Below are 17,415 nucleotides of genomic sequence, written 5' to 3'. Positions count from 1 at the left end.
TTCTGGATGATCCGGAAATGATCCTATTGGTATCTTATAATACGTTTTCTGGATGATCGATTTCATCCTTATCCAGAAACGATCTTAATGGTATCCTATGACACACTTTCTAGACGGCTCTTGATCCAGAAACGCTCCTACTGATATCTTTACAATAAAGCTTTCTGGATAGATAATCCAGAAACTTAACCTATACATGTCTTATAAGTCTCTGGATAATAGTTTTCATCCGAAAACTATCCTAGTTATCTTTTGATGGAGCCTCTTCATCTTTCTCATAATTTAAAAAAAAAAAATGCACAACCGCATACATAACACTTCAATGAATAAAACCAAAACATTTTTTTTAAAGTTCTTGGCAAAATAGGGTTGAATTTGGATTAACTATATTTTTCATTTTACTAATTTTTATGTGTAGAAACACACTGAATTTTTACTTCCGGTGGAGAATCATCAGCATAAAACCATGTAGATAACATAATCGATTTTTCTATTCAAATATAGCTTTTTAACATTTCAAAATTACTAGTGCACACGAGTAAAAAAATAGAACTTGTTCAGTTAAAATCAATCGAAGTCGAGTTTTAAACGGACTTCAGATCGAGTAAAGTTAAATAGCCTCCAACTTTCTTTCTCACTCACTATATTTCAACTGCACAATTTTGCCTTAGCAATACAAATAAAGAAAATTTGTCCTCAAAACAAAACAGATTATATATATATTGGAAAAAAAATGAGTAGATTAGTATAAAAAAATATCTTCCACATGTCTGAAATTTTTTTTTATCACTATGCCTGCCCACCATTCTAAAGATTTAAAATTTAAAAAAAAATGATTTTTTTTAAAAATAAATTTGCTGCTATTATAGCGAATGCATTTTTGAAATTTAAGAGTTATTTTCCCTCATTGCAACAAAGTTTCAGAAGATGAAATTCACTTAATGAAAAAGTATTTAAAAGTGCTCACTTTAAGTTGGGTGTAATCTTTAAATAGTGTGTAAACATTTACTTAAAAATGCTGATTCTTTTAATCATGAACCTTGTTTGAAAGAAAAGATAGAACGCAACAAGTACAGAAAATATTTTTTATTAAAACAATAGGTAACCAATCTAAAACAACAAGAGGGAGGGGCATCTTGCATTGGGGGGAGTAAATTAACAAGAGGGAGGGGCATCTTGCATTGGGGGGAGTTTTTTTTTGTACTGTCCGAACTTTCTGTAGTCGGCACGATCCTTTGCATGGCGTAGCCAATTTTTCATAACATTTTCCACATCTGCTCTTGTAGTTTGGCCACTTTCTTTAAGAACAGCTTCTAAAAAAAGAAATAGAACATATTTATTAGAATTATAAATGTACAAAGTAAATCAGATAATAAACCAGGGGTTGGAGTGGCGATAAAATTTTAGGACAAATAACTTATAAGTCTTTTTTAAACTTAAATGTAACTTACAAGTTTGATTTTTGTATAGGATGATAAAACTTTTCAAATTTATTCTTGAAATGTACAATGAAATGCATTCAATTTTTTATTCTTCAACACAGTGACGCATTATGAAGTAGTAGTATTACAACATATCAATAGGATAAATGTATGTCCAATTGCTTCTTTGCTTGCCTTGTTTCATCAAAGCGAATAACAAAGAACGAAAAAATATCCTTAGTAAGGAGGGATTTAAAGTAAGGTGCAAGAGTCCAAAACTTATTATGCACTTAACTTTTATCAGATAATTTAATACTTTTTGCTGTCTCAGAATCAAAAATATCACTGTAAATTACAGATAAATCATGTAAAGATTAAAATGAATATATATGCATTCAAAAGTAAAACTAAGAAACCCTCCGATTTTGACATTTTATTTTTGAGTAAATTTGGAATAAAAGCTTTGGATTGCTTCATCATAATAAATTTGTTTCCAGTAGAAGACCAAGAACAAGGAATTAAAAACGCAGCTTGATTTTTCAAGCTACTTGTCAACCTCTTATGTCTCACAACATCAGCATGGGACAATACCTGTGAAAACCCTTAATTATCAATATTGGAAAGATAATGTACAAACAGAACAAAAGGCTTTGAATTTATCTTTTTCTGCACGCCCCATATGCTGATCTTGCATCCATTTCTGACTGCTTCTTCAAACCACAAGGAAGAGAATTTCGTTTTCCCCCATGCCATTTTAATAAAACATTCCTATTTACATTTTTAAAGCTAAACGTTAGTGCCTATGTACAAGAAATATTCCAACTTCACTGAACAGAAACACAAAGCAAACTGACTCTTTGTAGCGTAAGAACAAACTAATGCTCAAACTGCACATAAGATAAGCACTATAAAAAAAAATTCCTTCCCACCTGGGGACAAATAATTTTAATTTGGTGAAAATAAATTTTTTGAACAAGTATCTATATTTGGGTTCTAACTCAACACATTGTATTTCAATTAGCTATGATACCTTTCACCCCCCCCCCCCCCCCTCCTGCCCCTGGTTCACATATTTTTAAAAGGGGAAAAATCAAAAACATCACAACATAATGCTTAACCTTAAAACTCCTTCTCTGCAAAAGCACAACTTTTTAATTTCTTTATTATTTTATTTGCAAAATTTTGTTGCAGATGAGAATGAATAAAACAAACAGCTTTTTATTGAGAATGTGTTTTGGTTAACTGCATGCTCCCCCCCCCCGACCCCCCAGAAAAAAAGCAGCAGCAAACTTATTTCTTTTTTTAGAGAAAATTTCTTATAGTCTACAAAGTTTATTTTATTGTAAAATATAGGCATATTATGAAAAGTTCCATTTTTAGGTTAAATATTATTTTCCTGCGTAAATAGCAAATAAATAATGAAAACTTTAGGAATTTTTAGGACAACTCCTACCCCTCTAAATAAACAATTATACAGGATGCATGTCAGCGTAGGCGTAATAGAAACAGGGAGTTGAATGCCCAGTCTTCTGTGCATTATCACTTATATTTTTAATGCCTTCCAATAAGGAATAATAAATTCAAAATTAAAGGATTTTGAGCTAACTTTGTGTTTGTGTGAAAGAAAATTAGCAAATTCAGGAGTTGAAATATTATTCGCCCCCCCCCCCCCAGCACTATTATTAACATTATTCAACACAAAGAAAAATGCAGCAGTAACGATCCCTCAAAACTATTGAAGTAATAAAGAACACAATACGCAATATAAAGGCACTTGTCACTTAAGACAATCATTCAAATTAAAACTGTACTATATTTAAAAAAAATCTACATTTATGGAGAAAATGCAGGCTAAAATGCTAATTAATTGAAAAAGTAATGCAGAGAGTTTTTATCATGCTTTTTTTTTTACAGGTAATTATAAAAAAAAAAAAGAAAAATGATGTCTCTGGAGTTAGTCTCGTAGTTTAAAACTCTGGAAGACCAGAAACATATCCATAAACTAACTGAAGTACTTGGGCCTGAGTAATTTTACAATACACAACTGAAATTTTGAATGATCCAGAGTTTAAGCCGTCTCAGTCTAACAGTAAGAAGCGCATGGAAAAAACAGACGCTCAAATTTAGAAGAGGGGCAATATTTTTTTATACACTAAATCTGTTAAATAAATTTGAGGAAAGTGATAGGGTAGCTTAATACACTTTAACACCTCACCGAATTGTTTTAATTTCAATCAAAGTGATAATGCTGGATCAGATAACAATTTATAGACAGAATTTATAGCAATGTTATGAAAATAAATCAACTATAAACTGAAAAACTACTAACCAATAACAAGGTCAGCGATTTTCAGACTCATAAATTTTCTTTTTCCTCCTTTGCTGCCAGTCCACGAAAACAGTTCTGCAGTTTCATCTGTGAATAAATGTTTCAGAATCCTCCTGGTATGATCCTGGAAGCAACTGCCCCCAAAATTCTTGCACTTGTTAAGCTGTAAAAAAGAGTACTTATATAAAAATGGCTTGTTTTAAGTAATGTGCAGAAATTAGAATTTCACAAATGCTGAGCAAACAGCTTTTTGTACTTGACACTTTAAACCAGAATGAATTCAACAATTAATAAAATGCTTATTAACAATATATTCTATCGGAAGTTACATTAGGTTACAAAAACTTGTTTTAAAATAACCTATATAAATATACTGCATTAAACATTCTTCAAATATGTCTAGCCTTGAAACATTTTGATTTTGAATTATATTTTATTTAATAGTTATAGGTACAATATTTCAGTTTTTTAAATAGATACATTAATCTGTCAACACATTTAACCTATTTTGTATTCATTGATCAAGATCAACAATAAACCAGACCTGTAAAACAAGCAGGTAATAATTGTCAACACATAAATTGAAGCTATATTTCAATGAATTTTTTTGTGAGTAAATCAAAACATGGGGAAGGCGTCCAGTCCATTAAGAGCACATCCACCCTATATTTACATTATAAATAATTAAAATAAAAAAATTTGTACCAGATTAGTGGATTAAAGTAAAACACTTTCTGGATTAATACTTGAAATGCATGTAGAGAATTACGACATGTTATATGCATTTAATGCTGAAACTCAACATACAGAGCAGATGAAGCTCCGGCTATTAGTTGACTGAAGCTTTTAACCATCTCTGGAAAAAATGACTCATTTTTTGAGCAGAATTCATATCAGAACTTCATATTTTACAAGAGATACTATGGAAATATTAAAAAAAAAATATGCTTGATGATTCAAGATTTTACTATGAATATTCAAATTTAGAGGCTCTTAACAATCAATTATCTTCTAAAATTGAATACTAAATTTGAAACACAGTAAAACCAAAAGTGTGGATTTCCCCCCCCCCCCTCCCCCCGAAAAGCCCAGGCTTCCTTAATTCTGCTGCCCTTGTTCAAGACTATACATGTAAAGCTCAAAATAGCCTCTAACACTGCTCTTGCCTATGTATAACATTAGAAACACTTACTCGCAAAAATCGTTTTGAGTTTTGGATCTTTATGGAAGCCCTAAACAATCAATAATATTCCAAACACTTTCATAAGTAGAGTCAAATACATGTCATAATTGCAAGAAATAAAATAATCATGTTTAGTGGTATACAATAAAGTTTTACTTAATTTTTAGCTCAGATTTTGCTAACAAGTCTCCCAATAGCCAATTCCTTATTATGACCTATTTTTCCATGGTAGTGCATTGACAAATCATTATACTTTTGTCGAAAAATTAAGCTTACCAAGTAGTTTTTGTTGCTCTCTTCTTCTAGCAACCTCTCTAGATTTTGAACACCTTCAAAATCTTCCAGAGGAAGTTTAACATCTATGTTTGTCACAGCTACAGAAGATTGATCTGAAATACAAGATCATATAAAATTTACAAACAACCTAACTTATATGTGTGTGTGTGTGCATACATTTAACTAGTAAAGCCAGAATTTACAAACACAAATGTGACGGCCAGAAGCAAGCTCTGGGCCCAGGTAGGCCTGTTCTCATTAATTTATTAGTCACTAATGAAAATCAATGGCCCTTCTTTAAGCTATCTACCCCCTTGCTCATTACAGCCTCTTCCAATAAGCTGTTCCAATGCTACTCCACTAAAGGAACAATTTTTTTCTAATTTTAAGATGAGCCCAAAATTTTGATGGCTAAAACAATGACCTCGTCTAGCTTTCCGTTCAAAAATTTAACCAATTAACATCTTTCATTTTGATAAATTTAAACAACTGAATCATGTCCCCTTTGACCCTCCTTTGTTCCAGGCTATACATGCTGCACCTTTAAAGTTTAGAATCAATCTATGTTTAAAAGTCTTTTTACTAGCCTAGTAGAGAGCCTTTGAACATTTTCTTGAAAAGAAATTTCTTGAGGTATGGAAATTGAGCAGCATACTCCAAATGAACTCTGATCAAACCTCTATATAAAGACAGAAGAACCCTCATATGTTTGAAATAAATCTATTGATAAACACTAACATTCTATTAGCTTTGTTACTTGCCATACTGCAATCCTGCCCTAAACTTGAAGTAATGATCTACAACACCCAGATCAATAACATTTTCTGCCTGATTAATGACTGATACGCTTATTTTAATGACCTAAATGTAGCTGTTGGCATTTCTCCATTAACTGCCACCACTTATCTGCCCATGGGCGCCCATACACAAAATTTTAAGGGGGGGGGGCCTCAAACTTTCCCCATGGTTTAGCAGAACATTTTCCCCATGGAAACTGATTTCAGTACAGATTAGATATTAAAATTTGACATTTTTAATAACTTATTCATTAATAGCTGGAAAATATTTTTTTTTTACATTTTTGCAAAGAAAAAAAGCACTAAAAGCAAGGAAGTTCATATTTCTAAGGGGGGAGGGCTTGAGCCCCCACTTGCCCCTCTATATGGGTGCCCTTGTATTTGCCTACTTATATGATCTAAATCCCCTTGCAGTTTTATTTGTTCATTTTTAACAAGCCCCATTACTTGACCTCCATTACATCAATAACAAAACATGTTTTCAGAAATATTTTCATGAATATCATTAATAAAAATACCTTCTGTATATATATATATATATATATATATATATATATACATGCAATTAATTGATCTGGATATCCACAGTTGGAACAAACAAAACTAGTCAGCATTGTGAAGGCTACCTATATCTTAATTGCAGCATTATGACACCCCCAATCATAGTTCATTTCAAAAGTAAATGTTTAGCAGTTTTGTATTATATAAATAAATAATAAAGTACTACTTCTCTCAAATTAATTTATAGCATTATGATAGCACAAAATGGTAAAAATCTTAATGACACTTACTCCTACTGTTGTTTGACTGCTCAACGAGCAAGTCCAATGTCGCTTTAATCTCTTTTACTTCCATCCTTAGCAGATGGAAACTCCTCAGCAGCTTCTGGAAAAGATCTGAAATAAATATTAATTATGAAAATAAATACTTAAATCAACAAAGTTTACTACGCAATCCAAATCAAATTTGAAAGGGATAAGACCATTTTGTATTGTTAAAATAAATTTTTCATACTTAGTTCACTGCTGGAGATCTGCATAGCAGGCGACTGATGAAGCGCATTCTGGCTTGTAGTTGGCGTTGCAGGAACCATAACAAGTGGCGAACTTTGGCTTGAAGTCCGTGGCAGATGTACCGGTGCACCTGGTTGCACCGGTGCCTCGGGCAACATATTTACAATGTTTGAGGAGGGTCTTTTGGTGAGCAACTCATCATCCGATTCAGAGGACGAGTCGTGAGTTCTGGCCCACCTTTTCCTCTTTCCCCTGCCACACTGCTCCGAATCTGTAGTGGAGAAGTAGACCTTCTCCACATCACTAGCGCCCTCAGCCTTTTTTATCTTTTTTCTCGCATGTTCAAAACTTTCTGAAAAAATAAAAATAAAATATGCTTACCCACAATGAGAAGTTTTTGATTCTTTGCACATAATTCAGAAACACTTTTGAGAAACTCAGAACTTTCTATTGGGATATTTTAAAATTTCAAGCTAATTTTCAAGGTTCATAGTGTGCTTTTGATTGATGGAAATGACCCCATTACTAGTTCATCGCTTTCTGATTTTGAAGTTATTTCATTCACTGAAAACTAACCCTATCAAAAATATTTGCATCAATGTGATAGTAGACAGTCAACTATCATTATTTTGATGCTTTGTACATTTAACTGCCCAATATAAAAAGCATTCTCTGTTGACTACTCATTTCATTATGCTTTGTTTTATTTTGAAAAGTTGACATGTAATATTTTCAGTAGTACCAAGACTTAGCTCGATAAACATAGTAGTTAAAATTCAAGGGATCAAAATATATAAAATTTTAGGAGTTTGAATTTTGCAACTAAGCATTAATCTGTCAGGTCGGCGAGAGCTAAGACCCAGCACACTTTCCCTAAAAGATGACACTTTCCCTAATAGATTCCAAGCACGCCCCCCCCCCCCCTCAAGTTTCCGACTAGGCAGTCCAGGGCTCTTGTGGGCCCTGCAGTTACCCAGGGTGGCGACAGGAACTGTGAAGAAAAGTTCCCTGACTTTCCCCTGATTAAGTTCACCAAATTTCCCTGATTTACGTTACCAACGATAATGGTTTTCTTTCTTGGTTCTACTTGAAATCCATTGTATGTTTGCATCAAATGCAGTATTTTAAGCGCTTTAAGTTGTGTAAAGTTGTTGAACTAAAAATATATTTTGAAAAGACGCTACTTTTTTAATAAAATGGTTAAAAAAAACCATACCAAGTCAATTTTTTTGGAATAAAAAAACCCCTACAAAACAGTATATTAAATTTTTCTACATGGAAAGATAATAGAAAATTTATAAAAAAAATTTTACTTCCAGAAAACACTTAGCTTAAGAATTTTAAGAAACCATTAAAATCACTCTTAAAAACATATGTGTATTTACGATAAAACTCAAAAGTAATTGAAATTATTTTGAACAAAATTTTCAAACAGTATAATAATTGTTGCAAGAATAACAAGTAATAGTGAACAAATAGAAGTAATGTAGTTATTCTTATATAACTAATTGACATATTTATGTAAAATAGATGAAACCATTTGACATCCATTCATAGGAAGCTTTTCTCTAATCAAAAACATATGTTTTAATGAATGAATACAGCATTTTAACAATAAAAAAAAATAAAGATATTTACTTAAGTACACAAGTTAACTCTATTTCAAATGATTTAAGTATGTAACGAAAAAAAAAACTTAGATTATTTTTGTAACAAACAACTTTGAAATGCAAGAAAAGGAACAGAAAAAAAAATCAATTAGTTTATTTAAAAATATATAAAAGAAGAATACAACTAGATTATGAAACAAAAGAATCATTTAAGCCTGAAGAAAAGAAAACCTTTATAATCTGAGGCGATAACAAATAGTATAACGGCAAAAAACTAAGTTTTTTTATTGAAAGTTCAATTTTAGCAATTGAATTAAAAACGCGAAGAAGTAATAACTTTTAAGCTTTTATAAGTATTAATTCAAAAACCAAAGATTTCTTCTTGAAATTGTGATTACAGTATGCTAATTATTTCGAGATAATGGAATAAAGGAAAAGGAGCTAAGGCATTAATGAAGGCTTCCTCTTTGCCTGTATGGTTATTTATTTTACGTAGCATTGAAAGCGTGGAAGGAAATTTCAAGCTAGGTAAAATAAACAAACACAGAAGCAATCTTAGGAAGTTCATCCTGTGGTTAATACGTAAGATTCAATACTTTGATAAGTAAGATTCAATACTGGAAAAAAGATGCACAAATATGCGGCAGTGTATAATCGCATTTCATTAATTTTACTTTTTTTTTCAACAGAATTGGCGGAAAATGCGTAGGGAATTAGAGTACTTAATTTTATAAAGCAAAAAAAAAATTTTTTTTTCTTCATAAAAACAATTTTCCCTGATTTTTTGTTATTTTTTCGAAATTCCCTGATATTTCCCTGATTAAAAAAGTTCCCTGACTTTTCCCTGATCTCTCTGATCTGTCGCCACATTGTTACCAAGAGAGAAAAGTCTCTCAGTTACTGAATCCCAATATCGTCATAAATTGTGACCTGCCCCATCACTACCCTTGCAATAAAGGGAAACTCTATCATCGATAGGCAACCGAAACGAAACACTGATCTACTTTCCAAGTTGCATGAAAACTAAGATCAATCTTGGGGGGGGGGGGGGGGCTGACTCTCCCCCACTTTGCACGATGGGTCCTGTTAAATGCCGAAAAAAAAATGTCATCTTCTTCAAAATTTTAAAAAGTTGCACCAAGTTTTCTCTGTAAATCCATGGTAATTTTTGTGGACCTTTGTCAAGAACAAAAGGCAAAATTCCTCGTAAAAATTTAAAAAATGTGACCTTTCAGAGACAATCTTTTTTTTTTTTAAACTGTCCAAGTCTGATTTAACAAACTTTTCGGGCTTTTCTATTATTATTTAGCGATTTCTATAAATGCAGCATAAAGAAAACAAAGCTTTTAAAGATTAATATTTCAAAAAAAAAACTGCATTATATTGACAACTTTTGAACGTAGATTCAATAGCCAAAAAGAAGACATTTCTAAATTAGGTTGCGATAAATTTACCGAAGTTTCCGCAGTTAAAAAGGTGTACCCTTGTTATAACGAAATCATTTCAGATCAAAACTTGAAATCGAAGCAAAAATGCCCTCATCTCATTTCTCTACAATGGTTTTGTTTGCTTTTCTGATTCCTTTGTGTTGTCAATGCCTGAAGGCACTTGAGGGGTGTATTTCAAACAATGAAAGACATTCCTCACTGACTCCTCTGATGAATACTATCTTCCCCCTTCCACACAAATTTCTGGTTCAGCGGTCCCCTATTCTGGATGTCACATAAATCCTGTCAGTTGTAAATCTAGTTTGTGGCTAAAACGTACAACTGAGCAGGATGCTTTCGTCACAACCAGGGTGCAACATTTTGTGCTATCTATTGGGTAAAGGGAGTTTTTTTCCTACACAGAAACACCCTTAAATATACAGAGATATAGATATGTATGCACATACAATATATCGAAAATTATATAATTAAAAAATTAGCTTACTGAAACAGGGTTGGCAAAAACCCGGGTTTTTTTAAAAAAGCCCATAGACCCAGGGTTTTTTTTTTTAAAAAACCCAACTAAAGCTGGGTTTTTAAAAAGAAATGTGGGTTTTTTGTCTTTTTTTAAGGGAAAATGTGGGGTACTTGTAGCATATTGTAGTGTAAGTATATGGACAAAGCAAAAAAATCGTCTTGGAGTAAAAAAAGCTGGGAAATTCAGCGTTTTCTGAAGAAAAGTAAAAAAGACGATAAAACCCAAGAATGGTGAAGTTTCAGATTTTTTAGTTTCCATGATTGCCAACAGTTAAGAAAAAGTTACTTCTCGAGTTATAAAATCTATTGTTCGTTTGTAATCACTACATTTTTTTTTTTTTGCATTTTACTTTATTGTATTTCATTTTGTTACGCAAAACTACTGTAGAACCTCAAATAGTTTAAATCCCTTTTTACTAAATTTCAGCTTAATCAAAACATTTCTTTGAATTTTATGTTACCTGTTTTTCTATTTCTGTGTACAGAGTAAGAAATATTGAACTTTTTCGTAAGATAATGAAAATACTGTACATCCTATTCTGTTTCCTGTCCGACCGTTTGTGAAACCTGTTAATTTCTAAAAAATATACCTTGTTTATTTGAGATTTGTGACTTGTTGGTTGGCAGAAAATTGGTTTGCTTTAATTCACATGAAAGCCTTTTAGCTAGAGTAGTTTCCTCTGTACAATCTACAAATATTGAGAAAATTAGACATGACAGGACTTAGTCAAGATAATTTGAGTTATTTATTGACCAGTTAAAGAAAAAAGTTAAAAATATTTATTTAAAATCTTTGAAGTATTTTTTAATGCTGTTAAGAGTTAAAAAATACTATTAAAGTTCAAAATTCATTTTTTATGTCCATTGGCTGTGGTGAAGAACAAATAAAAAAGAAGTTTAAATTGTTAAAGTATTTAAATTAAATAATTTTTTTAAAAACTTCTTGGAAAATTTTAAAAAACCCAAAAGTGGGCTCAATAATGGGTTTTTTTTAAATGGGTTTTTTTCAAAAAAAAACCCATTGGGTCCAATCCGGCCAACCCTGTACTGAAACATTATTTATGAATGACTAAAACTAAGGGTTTTTTCAAACTTACCTTTGCTGAAAATAAAGCGCAGAGTTTCATTCCTTCTAGTTTTCTCTGTTCTCTGTTAATCTTAGGAATAAGATAGAAAACAATGAACATCATGGTTATTTTTCTAACTTAAAAAAATTCATAAAATTATAAAAATAATAATTCTAATGGCTAACACACAGAATTAATATCTAAATTCTAGAATAAATATAAGAAAGAAAGTTATTTTAGGATGAGATTGTTAAAGATTATTAGTTACCATCGTGATGACCGCGTGGGATTATCAAGTTCCAACAAATTTTTTGTATCAAATCGTTTTGGTACCAAACCATCTAACTGCCGGCATCCACCCCAGTCGAATATTGAGGGTCGGTCAAGCAAACTGAGAGATAGAACACTAGCGCCACCAGTGGCGCTGGAATAATCCGGTCACTTTTTCGCTCCGCTGCCAAAGGAGACGAGGCTCCTTCCTTTTTGCCACCCTGCTCATGGTTTAGTTTAATGACATGAAGCAAAAATCTTCTGGAAGCAAAATAGTTTACAAAAAATAAATTTAACAATAAAAAATAGACTTCATTTAAAAATATTTATATTTTAACTAATTATTATAAGTGAACTTTTTATTTTACTTCATAGCTTTATACAACAAAACAAATGCCAACATGTTTTTTGAAAATATGCAAGATGAGCAGACAGAGGATCCACAGAGGAAGGATGTCAAAATATCCGCTCCAACTAATTACGACAACGCCGTTTGCACGGCGGGAAAAAATGAGTCTATTTCCCAGTCAACGAATCTCCCGCCGAGCGTTCCAATTTTGGGGCCTTGTACGGAGGTGAGTTCTGGTTCCTTTAATGATTCTTGTCTCATTAAAGATTACTTATCTAAGATTAATTTAATTAAGTTTGAATTATATAATATAATCCTGAAAATGCTAATTATGAGGAAATAATTAGTTTTACCAATGATTCAATTAATGCATATTTTGACATTACTTCCTTTAATAAACTTAATGATACTGATAAAGAAATTCTATATGATTTACAAACAATCAGATATGGTGCATCTCTGATTAGGTACAACAAACTAAATGCTATTATGTTTAAATTACAAAGTAACCTTGACGAACAGCTTTTACTTAACGGTAAACTGCAAAATAAGTTAATTGCCGCTGAAAGAAGACGTAAAGATGAATATGATTTCCTCATGGAAAAAAATCAATGAAAGTAAATTTGCAGAAGTTGAAAAACTCAAAAATAATATTGATTTGCTCAAATTACAAATAGGAAATCCCCCTGAAGAAAAACAGATAAAATCCATAAATACTAACTGTAAACCGCAGGACAATTCCGAAGCTAAAAATTCTGCCAACGGCAGTAAAAAAAAGAAAAATAAAAAACAAAAAGTCCAAAAGGCAAAAGAAACGGTTCTGAATACCGAAATTAACACAATTGAAGAAACTATGACTCCAAATATCAAAAATGAAAGTAAAGCTCAGAACACTACTTTAACTGAGCAAAAAAACCCAAATGATACAAATGACACAAACTCCCAAATTAATGACATCCCTGGGACTCAAAACCTTTTGAAAGGGGAAAATGAAAAATTAAACACTGATTCAGATGATAATGAATCATGCATAACATCTCATGACAAGGATGAACCTGATCCAAACACTTCAGAAAATTTAACTCCTGATAACGAAATAAGCTCATTTCAGGATTCTGAAAAACTAAAAAGAACTCAAATCCCACCCATTTGGGTAGATAACATAAAAAACACAGAAGAAAAACTAAAAATTTTCTCAAACATTGCAAATGAAATCATAACTGGAAAAATTAAGAATGATAAACTATTATGCTATGCACCTAATATTGAAGCATACCATAAACTCAAAGATTTTCTCACAGAAAATAAAATGTCACACCACACTATAAGACTCAAAACTGAAAAAATCATGAAAGTTATCCTATGAGGCCTCCCAATTAGTGCCAACCTAGATTGGATAAAAGGAAAACTTGAAGAAAATAATCTTTCAATCATACACCTATCACAACTACACAAAGGACCAGAAAAAAGAAAACTTCCATTGTTCCTAATTCACTTAAATGAAAATAGCTCAAATAAAAATATTTGAGAAATAAAAAAATTTGGGAGATTTTCCAATCTCCACAGAAAAATTGAAAACATTAAACAATATCAAACAATGCTGGAACTGTCAGCAATACAATCACTTCTCATTGGGATGTAATCGTCCCCCAGTTTGCTTAGTATGCGCTGGGGAACACAAAACATCACATTGCAGCAAAAACAATACAAAAATAACCCTCAAATGCATTAACTGTGGTGCTCAACACACTGCAAATTATTCAAACTGTCCAGCTAGACTGGCAATCATTGAAAAAATTAGATTTAAGAAAAATCTAAAAAATAAAAATGAAAACACTATTCCCAGGACTTTAAAAATTCCTCAAACTGAAAATACTAATGAAGTCCTAAACATTCCAGAAAATCCCCTTCTACAAACTCTAACAACCACTATCAAAACAATAATACAAGAACTTGGAAAAATGAATATCACTCTAAGTTCTAATATCACAGCAACACCACCATACTAAATGTTGCTACGGTGACTCGACCTTTCTCTATAATTACCATTAGTAATAAATAACTCATTAATTATCGATTTTTTCAATCTAAAAAAATAAAATTAAAAAGTTAATAACAATTCCCTGAAAAGAGGCCAACCGGCTTTGCAGTCAGTCAATGAGAGCGCTCCCCGGTTTCATTGCATTCTCCCAATCAGAGAACTTGAATTTTGTACTAAATGAGATGCATCATAATTCGAAATTATTTAAATTTTAAATTTAAATACTAAATTATCCCAATAGTTAAACACTTAATAACAAATAAAACTTTTCTGAAGCAGTTCACTAGATGGCGCAAGCTTAACTTGTGACCGTGATGATACAATTTAAAAGTTTCTCAACTTTAAATTGACTTAACTGTAATTTTAAAAATGAGACAAGATAAAGGGACCTGAAATCCCATGATCTATCCCCCATTCGACGAATATATGCAAGATGCTTACAACAAATCTGAAAAATTTGCAAATGGAAGTAGAGTATACAACTTGGATGAAACTGGAACATCAACAGTACAGCAACCAAAGAAAGTTATAGCTTGAAAGGGAGCAAACAAGTTAACCAATGTACTAGTGGTGATAGATGTCAACTAGTTACAACTTGTTGTAAGTAATAAGTGCATTTGGAAACACAATACCACCAGCTACGGTATTTCCTCAAAAGAAATTTAAGGAACACATGATAAGCTGGGCTCCTTCAGGAACTCTTGGTTTTGTTATAGGTTTAGGATGGATGACTAGTGATGTTTTTCCTCGTATCATGAAGCATTTCATACACCACAGTGAAACTTCTATTGACAATCCAACACTTTTGAACTTCAACAATCAAAAGAGTCATGTAACCATAGAAACACTCAACATGGCACAAGAAAATGGGGTTAGTACTATAGTTACCATACCGCCTCACACAAGTGACAAATTTCAGTTACTAAAAAAGTGGGCATTTATTCCTCATTCAAATCAAACTACAATGATACTTTCGATTCATGGTTGGTTCATGATCCTGCCATTCCATTGAAGGCGGATACAGACTACCATTCCCCACCCCGGAATAAACTTGCGGTTTTGGCACTAAAAATTTCTAAAACTGCTTGGGGATCAATAAAAAGCACTGAATCGACCAGGAATAAGATACTTAGTAGAGCATAAACGTTACTAATTAATTTCATAAGGATTGGAATGAAACAATATTTCAAATATTTACATTTAAAAAAATTAAAGAATTGATAAGATTACTGAAACCGGTTACACTTTATTTATCAAGCGCTTGAACACAATGTGGACGAATAACATGGTCGACGGTTTGGGGGGGAGGGTCATGACCCCTATAACCCTCCCCTTGTATCTGCCACTGTCCAGGGTTTTTCACAACGTCCATTTTTTGTGAAAAATGAAATAAATTTGTGAAAAATCAATTAATTTTGTAAAAATCATCTAATTTTGCAAAAAAAAAAAAAATTGTAAAACCAAAACTTTCAGAATTTTGCTGGCGCAAATACTGCATCATTGGAACTTAAAGTTGAGTATTTAACTCTATTCTGTTGAGAATACCATTATTGAATGTTTTTCTAGTATTTGGGGGGGGGGATGCGGCATTGCTTTCTTGGAGATGGCCAACCCTCAAGTATCAATATTTATTTACCATTCTACATTCTGTTCAATTGTACTAGAAGTGTTTTTTGTATAGCATTAAAAATAATAAAAGGGATTTCATTTGTTTACTTCTTAACAAAGCGTACTAAACATCAAAAATTCGAGAAATCTGATTTCCAAAGTGGATGCAGAGAAATCGCAATCCTCAAAGTGAAGGTATCAAAAGAACAAAAACAGCTTGTAAAAGAAATATTTTTGATAAAATTATTTCAGAATTGTCAAATTTGAATCAAAACACTTCCTAAACTTTAGTTTAGTTACTGGTCTCAACACAAAAAATGCCCTATTTGTGGTTCTACGCTCACTACAAGCTATATCTTATCAAACTTTATAAGATTGAACTTCTCACTTTAAAACTTCTATGATAAATATGATAAACCACACATGAAACAATTATATGATTACATAATAAAAGAAAATATTAAAGTTAGGTCAAATTGAACACAGATTTGCATTCTTTTCTACAGCAAGGCAATGTACCATAACAAAAAAATTTCTACAAGATACAGAAATTTAACACTTAATTGTTTATAACAAGAAAAAATATTTTTGCACTTTTTTAACTGACACACTGAAATCAGAGCTCGACCAAAGTCAGTGTTTGACACTTAAATTGTTTTGGTTCAATTTGAAGTAGTAAGGTCTCTGAAAAGATGTGATACACTCATGTATCGCAAACGTCACAAGATTTTAAAAATTTCTTTAAAAAAAAAGTCCTACAGTTTTGCTTCAATTAAATTATTCAAGCAAATCATAGTTAAATATGATTGAAATACTTTGTTAGTATTTGTCAACGATTTAGTGCTCAAAATGTTGGTTAACCAGCAAAAATAGTGTCTGAATGTCACACCCGTCACAATGGAATAGCCGCAAAGCATTTTCTCTATTTCAAACCTCCTGTTAGCAGCGAGTTTTTAAATAATGAATACAATAAGAATTGCAGCTGCAATGAGTTCAAAACTCTTTAAAAGATCCTAAAATACTTCACTAAAACTTACGAATTCGGAGCAGGAACACTGATTTCCAGCCTTGTTTATATCTCCTATCCATGGCTACGGCTGGCTCCGTGAACGCCGATCTGTCCGATGCTTAGGGTGCATTCGGAAACGCGGATCGGTCGCCTCGGTGCAACCGCAAGCGTTCGGAAACGCTTGCGGTGGAACCGGTGACGTCACTTAACCGCGTTCGGAAACACTGCGGTTGTTTTCTAGCGGTCGACTTGGTAGCAACCTGTGGCACCGCTGTCTGGAAGCGGTTAGCGAGATCACAAACGTCACAAAGTCTGTGTTGGCCAATCCGGTCGTGTTTCATGTTTTGATCGTAACGCACGTGACTTGCGTATTATGAAAGTTACGCGTTGATTGGAGTGTCGTTTGCTGCTGAACTAGAACTACAACTGTTTAACCACGAGCGTTCGGAAACACAGCTGTTCTACCGGAATTCCTAGA

The 17,415-nt window shown here is 32.4% G+C and overlaps 1 protein-coding gene across 2 annotated transcripts; it reads right to left on the bottom strand.

Moving 5' to 3' along the window:
* Positions 1-1,071: 1,071 nt before the first annotated feature.
* LOC129231511 (uncharacterized) lies at positions 1,072-17,051 on the bottom strand. 2 transcript variants are annotated; one of them, XM_054865844.1, is made up of 8 exons: positions 16,966-17,051; positions 11,929-12,191; positions 11,691-11,750; positions 7,021-7,371; positions 6,798-6,902; positions 5,210-5,322; positions 3,751-3,913; positions 1,072-1,313 (listed from the first exon to the last, which is right to left on the bottom strand). In XM_054865844.1, the coding sequence occupies exons 4-8, from the start codon at positions 7,175-7,177 to the stop codon at positions 1,156-1,158; spliced, it is 696 nt and encodes a 231-aa protein (XP_054721819.1). In that variant the 5' UTR covers positions 7,178-7,371; positions 11,691-11,750; positions 11,929-12,191; positions 16,966-17,051; the 3' UTR covers positions 1,072-1,155. The 2 variants fall into 2 exon arrangements, with proteins under 2 accessions (XP_054721819.1, XP_054721820.1); XM_054865845.1 differs by having other exon boundaries at positions 11,929-12,188; positions 16,966-17,050.
* Positions 17,052-17,415: the final 364 nt, after the last annotated feature.

This window comes from Uloborus diversus, chromosome 10 (genome assembly GCF_026930045.1).
Source record: "Uloborus diversus isolate 005 chromosome 10, Udiv.v.3.1, whole genome shotgun sequence".
NCBI classification, from domain to species: Eukaryota; Metazoa; Arthropoda; class Arachnida; order Araneae; family Uloboridae; genus Uloborus; species Uloborus diversus.
Note: the sequence above shows the minus strand (reverse complement) of the source record. Positions and strands in the feature narration are given on the sequence as shown.

Bases quoted from the DNA above. Each gene is read 5' to 3' on its own strand.
- LOC129231511 (XM_054865844.1), bottom strand. From the start codon at position 7,177: ATGTTGCCCGAGGCACCGGTGCAACCAGGTGCACCGGTACATCTGCCA. The intron at 5,323-6,797 runs GTAAGTGTCATT...CTTGTATTTCAG, and splicing joins GCAGTCAAACAACAGTAGGA to ATCAATCTTCTGTAGCTGTG. The intron at 3,914-5,209 runs GTAAGCTTAATT...TCTTTTTTACAG, and splicing joins AGAGCAACAAAAACTACTTG to CTTAACAAGTGCAAGAATTT.